At 37.5% G+C, this 14,065-nt stretch overlaps 1 protein-coding gene across 1 annotated transcript in view; it reads right to left on the minus strand.

The window, feature by feature from the left end:
- The window catches only part of LOC127880583 (dynein axonemal heavy chain 3-like), a 185,847-nt gene that overhangs the window by 110,322 nt on the left and 61,460 nt on the right, over window positions 1-14,065 (minus strand). The window contains exons 28-34 of the mRNA XM_052427898.1: window positions 10,450-10,757; window positions 9,428-9,547; window positions 7,810-7,980; window positions 6,065-6,346; window positions 5,561-5,725; window positions 4,017-4,151; window positions 3,183-3,270 (exon numbers count right to left, since the gene is read on the minus strand). Of these exons, the coding sequence (XP_052283858.1) occupies window positions 3,183-3,270; window positions 4,017-4,151; window positions 5,561-5,725; window positions 6,065-6,346; window positions 7,810-7,980; window positions 9,428-9,547; window positions 10,450-10,757 (1,269 nt within the window). The remainder of the gene's footprint in view (window positions 1-3,182; window positions 3,271-4,016; window positions 4,152-5,560; window positions 5,726-6,064; window positions 6,347-7,809; window positions 7,981-9,427; window positions 9,548-10,449; window positions 10,758-14,065) is intronic.

Raw genomic sequence — 14,065 nt, forward strand, 5'->3', positions numbered from 1 at the left:
CCCTGAATCGCTCACCTGACTCATTAAGATCAGATGAAAACTATGACCTCTATTGTCTACACAATGTTTTTCTATGATTTGACCTAGTGACCTAGTTCCTGACTCTAGATGACCCAAATACAATCCCAATCCAGATTTCATCAAGATAAACATTCTGACCACAGTTCATAAATATTGGATGAAAACTGTGACCTCTATTGTCAACACAAGGTTTTTCTATTTATTTGACCTAGATTTTTACCCAAGATGACCCAAAGACAATCCCACCCAGATTTCATCAAGAATTCTGACCAAATTTCATAAAAGTTGGATGAAAACTGTGATCTCTAATGTCTACACAAGGTTTTTCTATTATTTGACCTAGTGACCTAGTTTTTGACCCCAGATGACCAAAATAAAATCCCAACCCAGATTTCATCAAGATAAACATTCTGACCAAATTTCCTAAAGATTGGATGAAAACTGTGACCTCTATTGTCTACAGAAGGTTGTTCTATTATTTGACCTAGTGACCTTGTTTTTGACCCCAGATGACCCAAATACAATCCCAAACCGGATTTCATCAAGATAAACATTTTGACCAAATTTCATCAAGATTGGATGCAAACTGTGACCTCTACTGTCTACACAAACAAATTGATGACGGACGGACGCACGGACACACGCAGGCACGCACAACGGACGCCGGACATCACACGATCACATAAGCTCACCGTGTCACTTCATGACAGGTGACCTAAAAATATGTGTCGGAGATAAACATGAACAGTTGTGGTTAAAATCCCATAGACACAAGGGCTGTTTGTAAAACATGCATGCCCCACTATATGGGCTATAAGTTGTAGTTGCAGCCATTGTGTGAATACGTTTTTTGTCACTGTGAATGGTGGTGGTGGTGGTGGTGGTGGTGGTGGTGGTGTAGTGGTAGTAGTAGTAGTAGTAGTAGTAGTAGTAGTGGTAGTAGTAGTAGTAGTAGTAGTAGTAGTAGTAGTAGTAGTAGTAGTAGTAGTAGTAGTAGTAGTAGTAGTAGTAGTAGTAGTAGTAGTAGTAGTAGTAGTAGTAGTAGTAGTAGTAGTAGTAGTGTAGTGTAGTGGTAGTAGTAGTGGTGGTGGTGGTGGTGTAGTAGTGGCAGTGGTGGGTAATGGTGGTGGTGGTGGTGGTGGTGGTGGTGGTGGTGGTGTGTAGTACTAGTAGTAGTAGTACTTGTAGTAGTAGTAGAAGTAGTAGTAGTAGTAGTAGTAGTAGTAGTAGTAGTAGTAGTAGTAGTAGTAGTAGTAGTAGTAGTAGTAGTAGTAGTAGTAGTAGTAGTAGTAGTAGTAGTGTAGTAGTAGTAGTAGTAGTAGTGGTAGTAGGTAGTAGTAGTAGTAGTAGTAGTAGTCGTCGTAGTAGTAGTCGTAGTAGTAGTAGTAGTAGTAGTAGCAGTCGTAGTAGTAATAGTAGTAGTAGTAGTAGTAGTAGTAGCAGTAGCAGAAGCAGTAGCAGCATTACAAGACCCATACTTAAGAATGATCAAATGGGAAAAGGTAACCTAGCACTGGCAGTAAATATGGGGCTCATTTACAGGTCAGATTTGGAATCTCTGCTGTAAAATGAGATTTTGAATGAATTAAAGGGAGGCAAATCTGTAATAAAAAGAACATGCATAAACCGTAGTTGTTTCCCTTGTTTGAACCATGCTAAATCCTTACAAGTTTGGAAAGAATTGGATGAAAAATTTGGACTTTATTGCATAAACACCATTTTCTCAAGTCAAGGGGAGGTAATTCTGTACTTCATGGACCAATAATGCTCAATTTTTGTAGGGTTCGTGTCCTCATTGATATAAAGACACTGTGCAAATTTGGAAAGGATCAGACAAAAAATGTGGAAGATTTTTGAAAGTTTTCACAAAATAGGCAAAAACGAATAAACATGCAAAGTTCAACGAGCTCCTGCGGCCATGTTTTTTGACGAATCAAATTTCTTTGAACAACTATTTCAGGGGAGCCTTCAAAGGTCATCCCTGTGAAATTTTTTGAAAATCTGATGAGCGGTTTCTGAAAAGAAGATTTTTTAAGGTTTTTACCATATATGGTCATGGCGGCCATCTTGGTTATGTGATCAAATTTTTTTTAACAATTCTTTTGTCCCATGACCTAGGGATGCTCCACATTAAATTTAGTTGAAATTGGCTCAATGGTTTAGTAGAAGAAGATGTTTACAAATTGGTTACAGACAGACAGACGGACAGACGGACGCCGGACGGTGAGTGATCACAATAGCTCACCCCGAGCTATCGCTCAGGTGAGCTAAAAATGACCCCCCTTATGGCACCAATTTTCCTTTATGGACAGGCACCATATTTCATCAGTCGCGGAAATCATAAAAACCAATGTTCAGAGCATGGATCATGAAGACTGTGCAAACAAATGTGACTTCTAGAGAGTTCACAACATTTTCCTTTAATTTGACTCCACATGACCCAGTTTCTAACTCATTAACTCATTTATGCCTAGCGTCCTGAAAAAAAGACATTGCAAACAGCGTAGACCCAGATGAGACGCCGCATAATGCGGCGTCTCATCTGGGTCTGCGCTGTTTGCTTAAATGAATTTCTTTATGAAATATTCTAAATATAGAAATAAATATACTTGACACCCTTAATTTTGGAAATAAATTGATCCAATTTAGAAGGATGGGAGAGTCCACTGGACATAAATGGGTTAAAGATATTATCTAGAAAAGAATTCTCACCAATATTGATTACCATTGGGCACTAAATGTGGCATCTAGAGTGTTCACAAGCTTTATGTGGCATCTAGAGTGTTCACAAGCTTTATGTGGCATCTAGAGTGTTCACAAGCTTTATGTGGCATCTAGAGTGTTCACAAGCTTTTTCTTCAAATCGATCAAATGACCTAGTTTTTTTAATCTCATGTGACCCAGTTTTAAACTCGGCCAAGATATCATTGAGATCATTGAATGGGTTTCAAACAATTTTTGATTGCTGAAATAATGTGGGTCCAACAACGGGAAGCTGATTTGAATACAAAAAATATATATTGAAAACAAATACTTATATCGATAAGGTAAATTAGTCAGTAGTTCAAATAAAACATATGGGACCTTGTGCTCAAACCATTAACACCAAGATGCTGATGGGCTTAGCTCTCATAATAATTTATCCCAGCCCCATTTCATACCGTCAGTCCATTCATGAGAGACTGGATCAAATCTACCATACAGCTGCCCCATTGTCACAGCCTTCGGGTTGATGACTCGATACCAGACCTGCAATCATAGCACTTGGTACGTTTTCACATATCACCTTCTAAGAGACAACTTAACAAATCACCTTAACAAAAACCTGAAAGCATTCTATCCTTTTATAGGTCATTTTGACATAAAAGTTTATGAAGTAAATATTGCTTTGGGATGTTGTATTCTCCTAGAAAATAAATGACAAATGTTTTTATTAAAATGTTTTAAGGTTGTAAATATTGCTGAAATGTGTATTTTACCAATGAGAAAACATTGGATTTTGCATAAAATATTTAATCTAACAATTTCACTCATATGACACCCTTAAGTTAAGATTTCACTCAAGAGCTTTGTGATGCCTATAGCTTTGTAAAGAACACACCAAACATTTTAAATTTAGTCTCATTTGACTTATTTGATCACAGCTCATGTAAATGCAAGTTATCATTTTCTCATTTACAAAAACTTGCAGCTTGCAGAGTAAGAATCACACACATGCGCCGCGCACTGGCAAAACATGGCTTAATGCATTTGTGTAAAGTGTTGTCCCAGGGTAGCCTGTGCAGTCCTTAGAGCCTCATCAGGGACAACACTTTCTGCTTAGACTAGATTATCATAAAGAATTCTCCCATAAACAAACCATCCCACAAAAGGGGAAAGAGTTAACCTTGATTATCCTTTGCTGATTGCACAGGCTAATCTGGGACACACTTTTCACACATGCATTATGCCCTGGTTTCTCAGATCGCTGCCCACATCTTAGTGCCTCCTCTTACCCCGTTTTCCTCCATCAGTCCCTGGTCATGTAGATCTGCCAAGGCCTCTGATAGAACGGTGAATGAGGAGGTCTTCCCTGCCAGTGGGTCCCCGACAATCATCAGACCGTGGCGAACCAAGATCATGTCATAGATCTAGAGAGTTATATCAGATGATAAGAACATGTGACAAAAAATTGTAAGGATTTTTTCATTTCTGAATGTTTTCAAATAAAATTAAAATCAAGCTTAATTTGACAGTATTTTTGGCTGAACAACACCCCTATTCACCAACCAAATATTTGACTTAAGTCTAAGAATAAAGAACATTCATAAAACAGTTCTATAACATTCTATAAAAAGTTGCATTATATGTATAATTATGCATTTAACTCTTATAATAACATAATTCGTTTTATGGATAATTAGTTAAAGATATGAGCATCATTGATAGTAATGTACATGAATGTTACCAAACTTTGAAGTATGGTTCTGTGGATCTAAGTTTATTAATTATACCTTCATGTTTCACATTTTTCATAATAAATAATAAAATTCAGTATCCATTTGTCTCACAAATTTACTTTGTTAACATTACCTCAACATTTGATATCTGATGAAAACATTTGTGGGCAAACCTTAAATTGCTTTTCATGTGAGTGAAACCAGTTGAAGACGTTATGTTGCACAATACTAAACACATAGAATGATGAATTCAAATTTCCAGTAAAATTACCATCAAAGGCTAGAAAAACTATGGTGACAAAAGAAAGATCAACCAAACAAAAACCTTACCAAACCCAAATGTTCACTCAATAAAGCTATCAATCACTACCTGAACAACAAATCACTACCTGAATCACAAATCGATCAATTACTCACTACCTGAATCACAAATCGATCAATTAATCACTACCTGAATCACAAATCAATCAATCAATCACTACCTGAATCACAAATCAATCAATCAATTACTACCTGAATCACAAATCAATCAATCAATCACTACCTGAATCACAAATTGATCAATCAATCAATTACTACCTGAATCCCAAATCGATCAAGCAATCACTACCTGAATCACAAATTGATCAATCAATCAATCACTACCTGAATCACAAATCAATCAAGCAATCACTACCTGAATCACAAATTGATCAATCAATCAATCCCTACCTGAATCACAAATCCATCAATCAATCACTACCTGAATCACAAATTGATCAATCAATCAAGTACTACCTGAATCACAAATCGATTAATCAATCACTACCTGAATCACAAATTGATCAATCAATCAATTACTACCTGAATCACAAATCAATATATCTATCAATCCCTACCTGAATCACAAATTGATCTATCAATCAATCACTAACAGAATCACAAATCGATCTATCAATCAATAACTAGCTGTACGACAAATTGATCTATCAATCATTCCTTATCTGAATGACAAAATGATCAATCAATCAATCATTTCCAGAACTACAAATGGATCTATCAATCGATCAATCAATCAATCAATCACTACCTGAAAGACCAATCTATCTATTAATCACAACCTGAACGATCTTGTCAATGAAGTATTGCACGGCCTGCAGGTTTCTCGCCTCAATCCTCTTGAGAAGGGCGGCCTCCAGTGCATCATAGTCGGGCTTAGGAAGCATCACACCAGGAAACAGGTCCGAGATAATCCCCTCGAACAGCGGGATGTCGTGCGACAAAAACTGGACAAATAGTTAACATAGGTGGTATACACATACTTAAAGAAAGCCATTGCATTAACATATTTGTATGAAGTAAAGATAATGTTTTGTAGAAAACAGTTTACATGCATTATAAGTACTGCGATGATCACAACATCACTCCTTTGAATTATGTTTAGGCAGAAAAACTTTACCCAAAGACATGAGAAAAAATCTTGCATTTCATCAAATGAAACATAAGAAGAAACAATTAAACAAAAAGATTGGATTTCTCTGGGAGTTAAATAAGCAATAAATAAGTGACAAAAGTTTATAGAACAAAGCACACCAAAGCACAGCAGACATAAAATACTCTCTCACCTTTGGAAGATTCACATCATTTATGGAGCGTAAAACAAGGACATCCTCTCGTTGTTCAGGGTACTTGATTTTCAGGTTTCCAGCAGCAGTGAGGACAGATTTCACAGCCCGCATGCCGTAGTCATAGTGATGCTGGGAAGACAGTTGTTCGGAACACAGTTTGTATGTGGCGACAATTTTGGTGGACAGGCTGCGAGCTTCAACAAAGCCCATTGAGTAGAGGGAGATCTCAGCGATCATTGCATAGTCTGGAATCATCATGGCCACTGTGCGGAACAGGACCTGTAGATGTAAGGGCAATACTATTAGCCTGGCTTTTTGAAAATATGGCTTAATGCATGTGCGGAAAGTTTCGCCCAAGATTAGCCTGTGCTGTCCGCACAGGCTAATCAAGGACAACACTTTACGCTTTTATGGTGCTTTCCATTTTAAGGAAGTCTCTAATCTTTGACCAAATCTTGTTCAAAGTGCAATCTCTGATTAGTATAATGTAATAATGTCAGACTTCTTTTTATTTCATGGTCGAGTGGATCCAAATAATTCACAAAAATTAGTGTCTGATAATTATACTGATACCACAAATTCTTTGTGAAACCATCTTTGACAAACAGACATATGGAACAATGTTTTTGTTCATGGTAAATTGTCTTACATATTCTTCAAAAAAGTATATCTATCATACCAGCAGCCACATAAATACACATAAATCGATCATTCCCCACCTAGGGATTGTCTGGTGGCTACCCCCTGCCTGCTAATTCATGTGCATAAAGTGTCGTCCCAAATTAGCTAGAGCAGTCCACACAAGCTAATCAGGAACGACACTTTCCGTCTAAACTGTATTTTCACTAAGAAGAGACCATAAAGGCCATAAAAGCAGACTGCACAGGTTTACCTGAGAAGACACTTATCTCACATGCATTAGGCCCTGTTTTCACAGAATGAGGCTCACATTCTTAAACAAGAGTGCCAAACTGTCACAAGATACCCCGTTCAAAGGATTTGGACACCATGCTCAATGTTTGAAATGCACTAAGTGACCTCAAGACCTAGTTATTGACCCGGCATGACCCATATTTGAACTTGACCTAGATATCATTTAGATGTAACATCTGACTGAATTTGGTGACAATCAGATTAAAACTACTTCAATTAGAGAGCGGACACCATGCTAAATGCTTGAAATGCACCATCTGACCTCGTGACCTCGTTTTTGACCCGGCATGACCCATATTCAAACTTGACCTACATATCATCTAGATACAACTTCTGACCAAATTAGGTGAAGATCAGATGAAAACTACTTCAATTAGAGAGCGCACACCATGCTAAAAGCTTGAAATGCACTTAGTAATCTCGTGACCTAGTTTTTGACCCGGCATGACCCATATTTGAACTTGACCAACATATCATCTAGATACAACTTCTGACCAAATAAGGTGAAGATCGAATGAAAACTACTTCAATTAGAGAACGGACACCATGCTTAATCCTTGTATGCAAAAAGTGACCCCGTGACCTAGTTTTTTACCCAGCATGACCCATATTCGAACTTGACCTAGATATTGTCTAGACACAACTTCTGACCAAGTTTGGTGAAGATTGGATGAAAACTATTTGAATTAGAGAGCGGACATTGCTGTGGACGCCACCCGCCTGCCGCCCGCCCGCCAAGAGTGAAACTATAATACGTCCCGTTTTAAAAAAACGGGCGTATAAAAATTACTATATGCTTTATTTCTGACCTTGAGATTGTCTGGCAGCTCTGCCCTGCCAGCGTACCCTGGATTCATGGTGATAAAGATGGTACAAGTGGGGTCCAGGGAGATCTCCGTACCCTCAAACACAAACAGCGTCAACTGCTCCGCTATGGCGCGCTGAATAGTCTGTACCTGCTGGGCTATCACTGATAACACCTGAAATGCAAAATAATGTTTGAGCCACGCTCTAGGAAAATGGGGCTTAACGCATGTGCGTAAAGTGTTGTCCCAAATTAGCCTTTGCAGACTGCACAGGCTAATCAGGGACCAATGTTATTGTATTTTTCATGCAAAAGAAGTCTCTTCTTAGCAAAAAATCAACATAAGAATGAAAGTGTTATCCCTGTTTAGCCTGCTTGGTCAATTATTTTTCAAATTACGTAGGCACTGGCAAAAAAGGCAAATAAGCTGTCTGAATCTTCTAAGAAGTGACATGGTGTACCATAATCAAATTACAAATTATCAGGAGGAACTTGAGGCTAGAAAGGATCTCAGGACTGCCACAAACATGTGTCAAGATAGCATAGGAAATAGTTGACAAGTTTGAATTAGTATTCTGTATCACAAAAATTATTATTAGCGGATTAGCAGGACCCATAAACCTTTAACAAGTGTTTGAAACAACAAAGCAAATTGCTAATTAGTCAACGCCCTTGAAAAACACAAACCACACAATGGGTAATAAAGTTGTTAACAATTAGCACTAAGCATAACTATTTTACCTAAAGGAAGTCAACGCATTTGATACAGCTTAACTGCATACGCGCTTTACAGCAATGCCATGTGTCAGTTAAGTACACAATTTAATGTGTACCCGTTGGTGTCAAAACCGGATTTATCTTGACTACGAAACAGACGAAATATGTATGCGTGGATTACACTGGATTTTAATGTATCATGCCTACGGTAATTCAGTCTTAATTTTGTTTTAACATTGGACATAATTATTCCTTAGAATCTTAAATTCATCACTCGGTCCACTTAGGAAATATAAGAAAATGTATGCCTGACGAACAATAATGGTTTCAAAGTTTACATTTAAATTCATTAAGTATGAGGCTGGGTGATATTTATCTTATCACTCAGCATGACTGCCTACATGTCCTTGCTTTAACTCTTTCCCCCATACGAAGCAATTCGAAAATGGCTATGTGCAAACAGCATAAAGCCAGAACAGCCTGCGAGTAACTCGCAGTCTGTTAAGGTTTTATGCTTTTGCTGCTCATCAGTATCTTAGGATTGGAAATGACGCCTTTAAAACTTGAATTTAGTAAAGAAAAAGGTCCTAACTTAAATTTAACTTTATAAGGGACAACAAATGAGTAAAAATATGTATCTAAGTGGTAATGGGTTTAAAGCCATAACATGTAATCATCCTCCATTGCACATTGCTAATACATGTAGCATAATCTGGCTTTCTAGCAATGACATAACATAACTCCTTTACTGATTTTGTCACTTTAACATTTATGGTTAATTTCTTTACAAATTGTTACGCCCACTTTATAACTTATCTTAAATGCTATTATTGAGTTCAAAATATTAATTAAACAATAAAAGAAAAACTTTGTTGAATAATTAATTAAGGTAAGATCTGTCCTACCTCCAGTTCAATTCTGTTAAACTCGTCAAAGCAAGCCCAGGCCCCAGACTGTGCCAGTCCCTTGAAGAACTTGCCCATCGCCTGATAGTCCAGTCCATCGGAACAGTTGAACACCACACACTGCAACATTTCACGTAGAAACATGAAGGGGATTGGGTTAAATATGCTAGTGATGGAACATTGCACATTGAAACATGATGGGGATTGACTTAAATGTGCAAGTGACTATGTTCAACTTCATGAATATTCAATGTATTTTTCAGAGAAAGAACAGGTACAATATAAAATATGTGAAAATTCACAAAACAATCATAATTTTAATCAAACAATTGCTATTAATATTAGACATGTTTGTATTTAAGTAACAAATTCTATTAACCTGAAACTTACAATATTAAATTTTGCTACTTTAGCTAACAAGTCTCAGGTGAAGAGCTGCCACAAAAAAATACAATATATAACAATGCAGTGCAAAATCTCAGTCAGACCAGGACAATATTTGCATGACACTTTAACAATGTAAAACACAGACAAATCAGGCAGTGGCTCATCCTCACAACCTAATTGTAGGACCAATGGCTGAAGGCATCTCATAGATGCCACAGCTAGGTGGAGAAATAGGTGCCCTTGTCTTGCCAGGTTCCCTGTCATGTCACTGTGCGTCAACATTAAAGTGTGTAAGTCAATATGTGCTTATTAATAACTTTAATTGCCCTGTAGCAACTTTTTGCTCACTGTGAGATGTGGGTACACTTCGATGATGCAGTAAGATTATGATGAGCACAACAGATGATTGTTGTGAGATCGCATAAAATACCAATTAACCAATACCAATTTAATATTTATTCATAATATACATTGCTGCAATCATACGGTGCTCTGACAATTTATGAAAGACCATGCAAGTACTGTGGCATCGCCTTCCTGTTTGACAAGCCATAAGACAAAGAGTTTTTCATTAAATAAAATGCACCAGTTGAGGCTTATGTTAAATTTATTTTACAAAACATTCACAAATCTACCTGCTTGGCTACTGCCTTTGCCAAATCCTTTGACGTTTCAGTCTTTCCGGTTCCAGCTGGCCCCTCAGGGGCGCCTCCTAAGTTGAGCAGCAGTGCCCCCATCAGAGTCCGGTAACACCGATCAGTCAGCGGCGTGATGACCAGTCGACCCGTGTTTCCAAGGTACTCGTAACCATAGGCAACCGTTGTGGTGATCATCCTCACATTGATGATGCTCTCCTCTCTGTAGTACCTCAGCTGAGAGATCCAGGAGAAGTCTAGCGGAGACTTGATCTCAATGTCAACCAGGTGCTGCACCACATCTCGAGCTGATTGGAACAGGGGGTTTATAGCTTGCATTAATCATTTCAAGTAGCTGCAATATTTATCCCTTTACATCGCTCAAATAAACATTTCGACTTTTTTGTAGTCCATAAGAAAATCAAATTTAATTGAATACCTTTCTTATTAAATTCAAGTTTGAAGGCTTCATTCCCAACCCAAAGATCCTAATGAGCAGCAAACAGCATAAAACCTGAACAGACTGTGAATAACATGCAGGCCTTTTTGTTTTATGCTGGTCGCATATAGCCATTTTCACTTTGCTTCTGAGTGGGAAAAGGTAATACAGTGGAAACCCTACTCGACTGCAATTTATCCAGTTGAATTTATGACTACCAGTAGCTATAACATTTATACATAGGAAACCATCTCTACTTAACATCCCGAGGATAAATAATGGTTAAGAGAGGATTCCTATTGGTAGGTGAGGTATTTTATCTGTCTGATGAGTCTTCATAAATAATAATCAACAAGAGGGCCTGAAAGGCCCAAAGTCGCTCACCTGACAGGGGTGGCGAAATCAAATGTCCGAGTTACCCGAGTTGTACATTTGCTTGTCTGGGCAACTGACTTTTGTCAATTAAGTTGTCCGTGGACAACAAGTTTTTTAAAAGTCGCGTCCAGGTATACAAAAATACATTGTATTAAAGCCGTAATTGAGTTTTACAAAACCGGATGTTGACACGCGATTACATTGTCAGTGCTATTTGCGGAGCAATCAAGCTAAAATACGTGCACTTTCCTGCGCAGTGATCTCCCTTATTCTGCAAGAGACCGGGAGCATGCCGCATTTTCAACATTCGGCCCGACTGTTAGACAGTGTACAGACTGGTTTCTTTATTTTTACAATCAGACGGAAATAAAAAGTATCAATATAAGATAATCAAAACACCGTCTACCTTGTTATTTAAGACGACTTTAATGGTAAAGATGAAACTTTTTTTTAATCTTCAACAACGGAGCAGAAACCCGAAGCTTTGAGCAGCCCACCTCCCAAAAAACTAAGAAAGATTATGATAAAAAATATGATCTAAGTTAACGCACCAGAACTTTTCAAGAAACTTGGCCAACAGATTTTCAATGGTTACCAGTTTATATAATCAAACTGCTACCAGTAGCGGAGCCTCAGTCTGATGAGGTCCACATATTGGACTAGTTTAATTTGTTAAGATTACAATGTACTTATGTTCAGCACATGTTTAAATAACACTAGCTTCGCAAGATTTAAAGTTTGAGAAAGTCTTTATATTGTTTATAATATACTGCTATAATGAATGTACCATTGAAATACAATTATAAACAAAACAAGCAAATCATACTCATTTTTGATATATTCCACATTATTTAACATTAATCAATAAATGCGTTTATAATTTATATAAAAGTTAACGGACAAGTGTAGTTCAGCAACGGGCAAGATAAATTTCCTAAATGGTTGTCCGTGGACAAGTATAGTTTTTTGAGATTTCGCCACCCCTGCCTGAGATAACAAGATATTACTGGGACAAATCTTCTGACCAAGTTTCATGAAGATTGGACAATAAATGTGGCCTCTTAGAGTGTTAGCAAGGTTTACTACAGCCATATATAGCCACATAAGGAAAAATGCCCGGCCCCTGGTGGCCATGTTTTTAAAGCAACCGAAACCATTTTCGAACTCATCCAAGATATCATTGGGACAAATATTCTGACCATATTTCATGATGATCGGAAAAAAAAGTGACCTCTAAAGTGTTAACAAGGTTTTACTATAGCCATATAAGGAAAAATGCCCAAAGTCACTCACCTTAGATAACAAGATATTATTGGGACAAATCTTCATTTTAAGTTTCATGAAGATCGGACTATAAATGTGGTCTCTAGAGAGTTAACAAGATATTACTATACCCATATATATAAGGAAAAATGCCCCGCCCCTTGGCAGCCATGTTTTTCAAGCAAACGTAACCATTTTCGAACTCATCCAAGATCATATTTCATGAACATTGGACAATAAATGTGGCCTCTTGAGTGTTAACAAGGTTTTAATATAGCCATATAAGGAAAAATGCCCCGCCCCCTGGCGGCCATGTTTTCAACCAAAGGGCATCATTTTTATCTTGACCAAGATATTATTGGGATGAATCTTCTGACCAAGTTTCATGAAGATTGGACAATAAATGTGGCCTCTAGAGTGTAAACAAGATTTTACTATAGCCATATATAGCCATATAAAGAAAAAAGCCCCGCCCCTCGGCACCCATGTTTTTCAAGCAACGGTTACCATTTTCAAACTTATCCAAGATATCATTGGGACAAATCCTCTGACCAAGTTTCATGACGATCGGAAAATAAATGTGGCCCCTAGAGTGTAAACAATTAGGTTTTACTATAGCCATATAAGAAAAAATGTCCCGCCCCCTTGTGGCCATGTTTTTCAACCAACTGGTGTCATTTTCAAACTCGTCCAAGATATCATTGGGATGAATCTTTTGACCAAGTTTCATGAAGATTGGACAATAAATGTGGCCGCTAGAGTGTCAACAAGATTTTACAATAGCCATATTTAGCCATTTAAAGAAAAATGCCCCGCCCCATGGCAGCAATATTTTTAAAGCAAAGGTTACCATTTTTGAACTCATCCAAGATATCATTGAAAAAAATCATCTGAGCAAGTTTCATGAAGATCGGAAAATAAATGTGGCCTCTAGAGTGTTAACAAGGTTTTACTATAGCCATATAACGAAAAATGCCCCGCCCCTGGTGGCCATGTTTTTCAACCAACCGGCATCATTTTCAAAGTTGTCAAAGATATTATTAGGGTGAATCTTCTGACCAAGTTTCATGAACATTGGACAATAAATGTGGTCTCTAATATTAACAAGATTTTACTATAGCTATATATAGCCATATTAGGAAAAATGCCCCGCCCCTTGGCAGCCATGTTTTTCAAGATATCATTGAGACCAATCTTCTGACCAAATTTCATGAAGATTGGACAATAAATGTGGCCTCTAGAGAGTTTACAAGGCAAATGTTGAAGCCGCACAATGGGCGACGCACAACGGAAAAAGGCGATCACAAAAGCTCACCATGAGCACGTTGTGCTGAGGTGAGCAAAAAATTAGTTAAAGTTTATTTGATACATTTTTTCTAAAATAAACTTTTTTAATATTAAAACAATGCAATGTGCTATGTCAGTACAATTTTTAATTTAATCTACCTATTAGATACTGTTTACAATATTATGTTCACAATATTTCTCTTTCAGCACCATTTTTAACTAAGATAATACAGCAATCTTTGATTCACTTGC

Source organism: Dreissena polymorpha, chromosome 1 (assembly GCF_020536995.1).
Source record: "Dreissena polymorpha isolate Duluth1 chromosome 1, UMN_Dpol_1.0, whole genome shotgun sequence".
NCBI lineage: Eukaryota > Metazoa > Mollusca > Bivalvia > Myida > Dreissenidae > Dreissena > Dreissena polymorpha.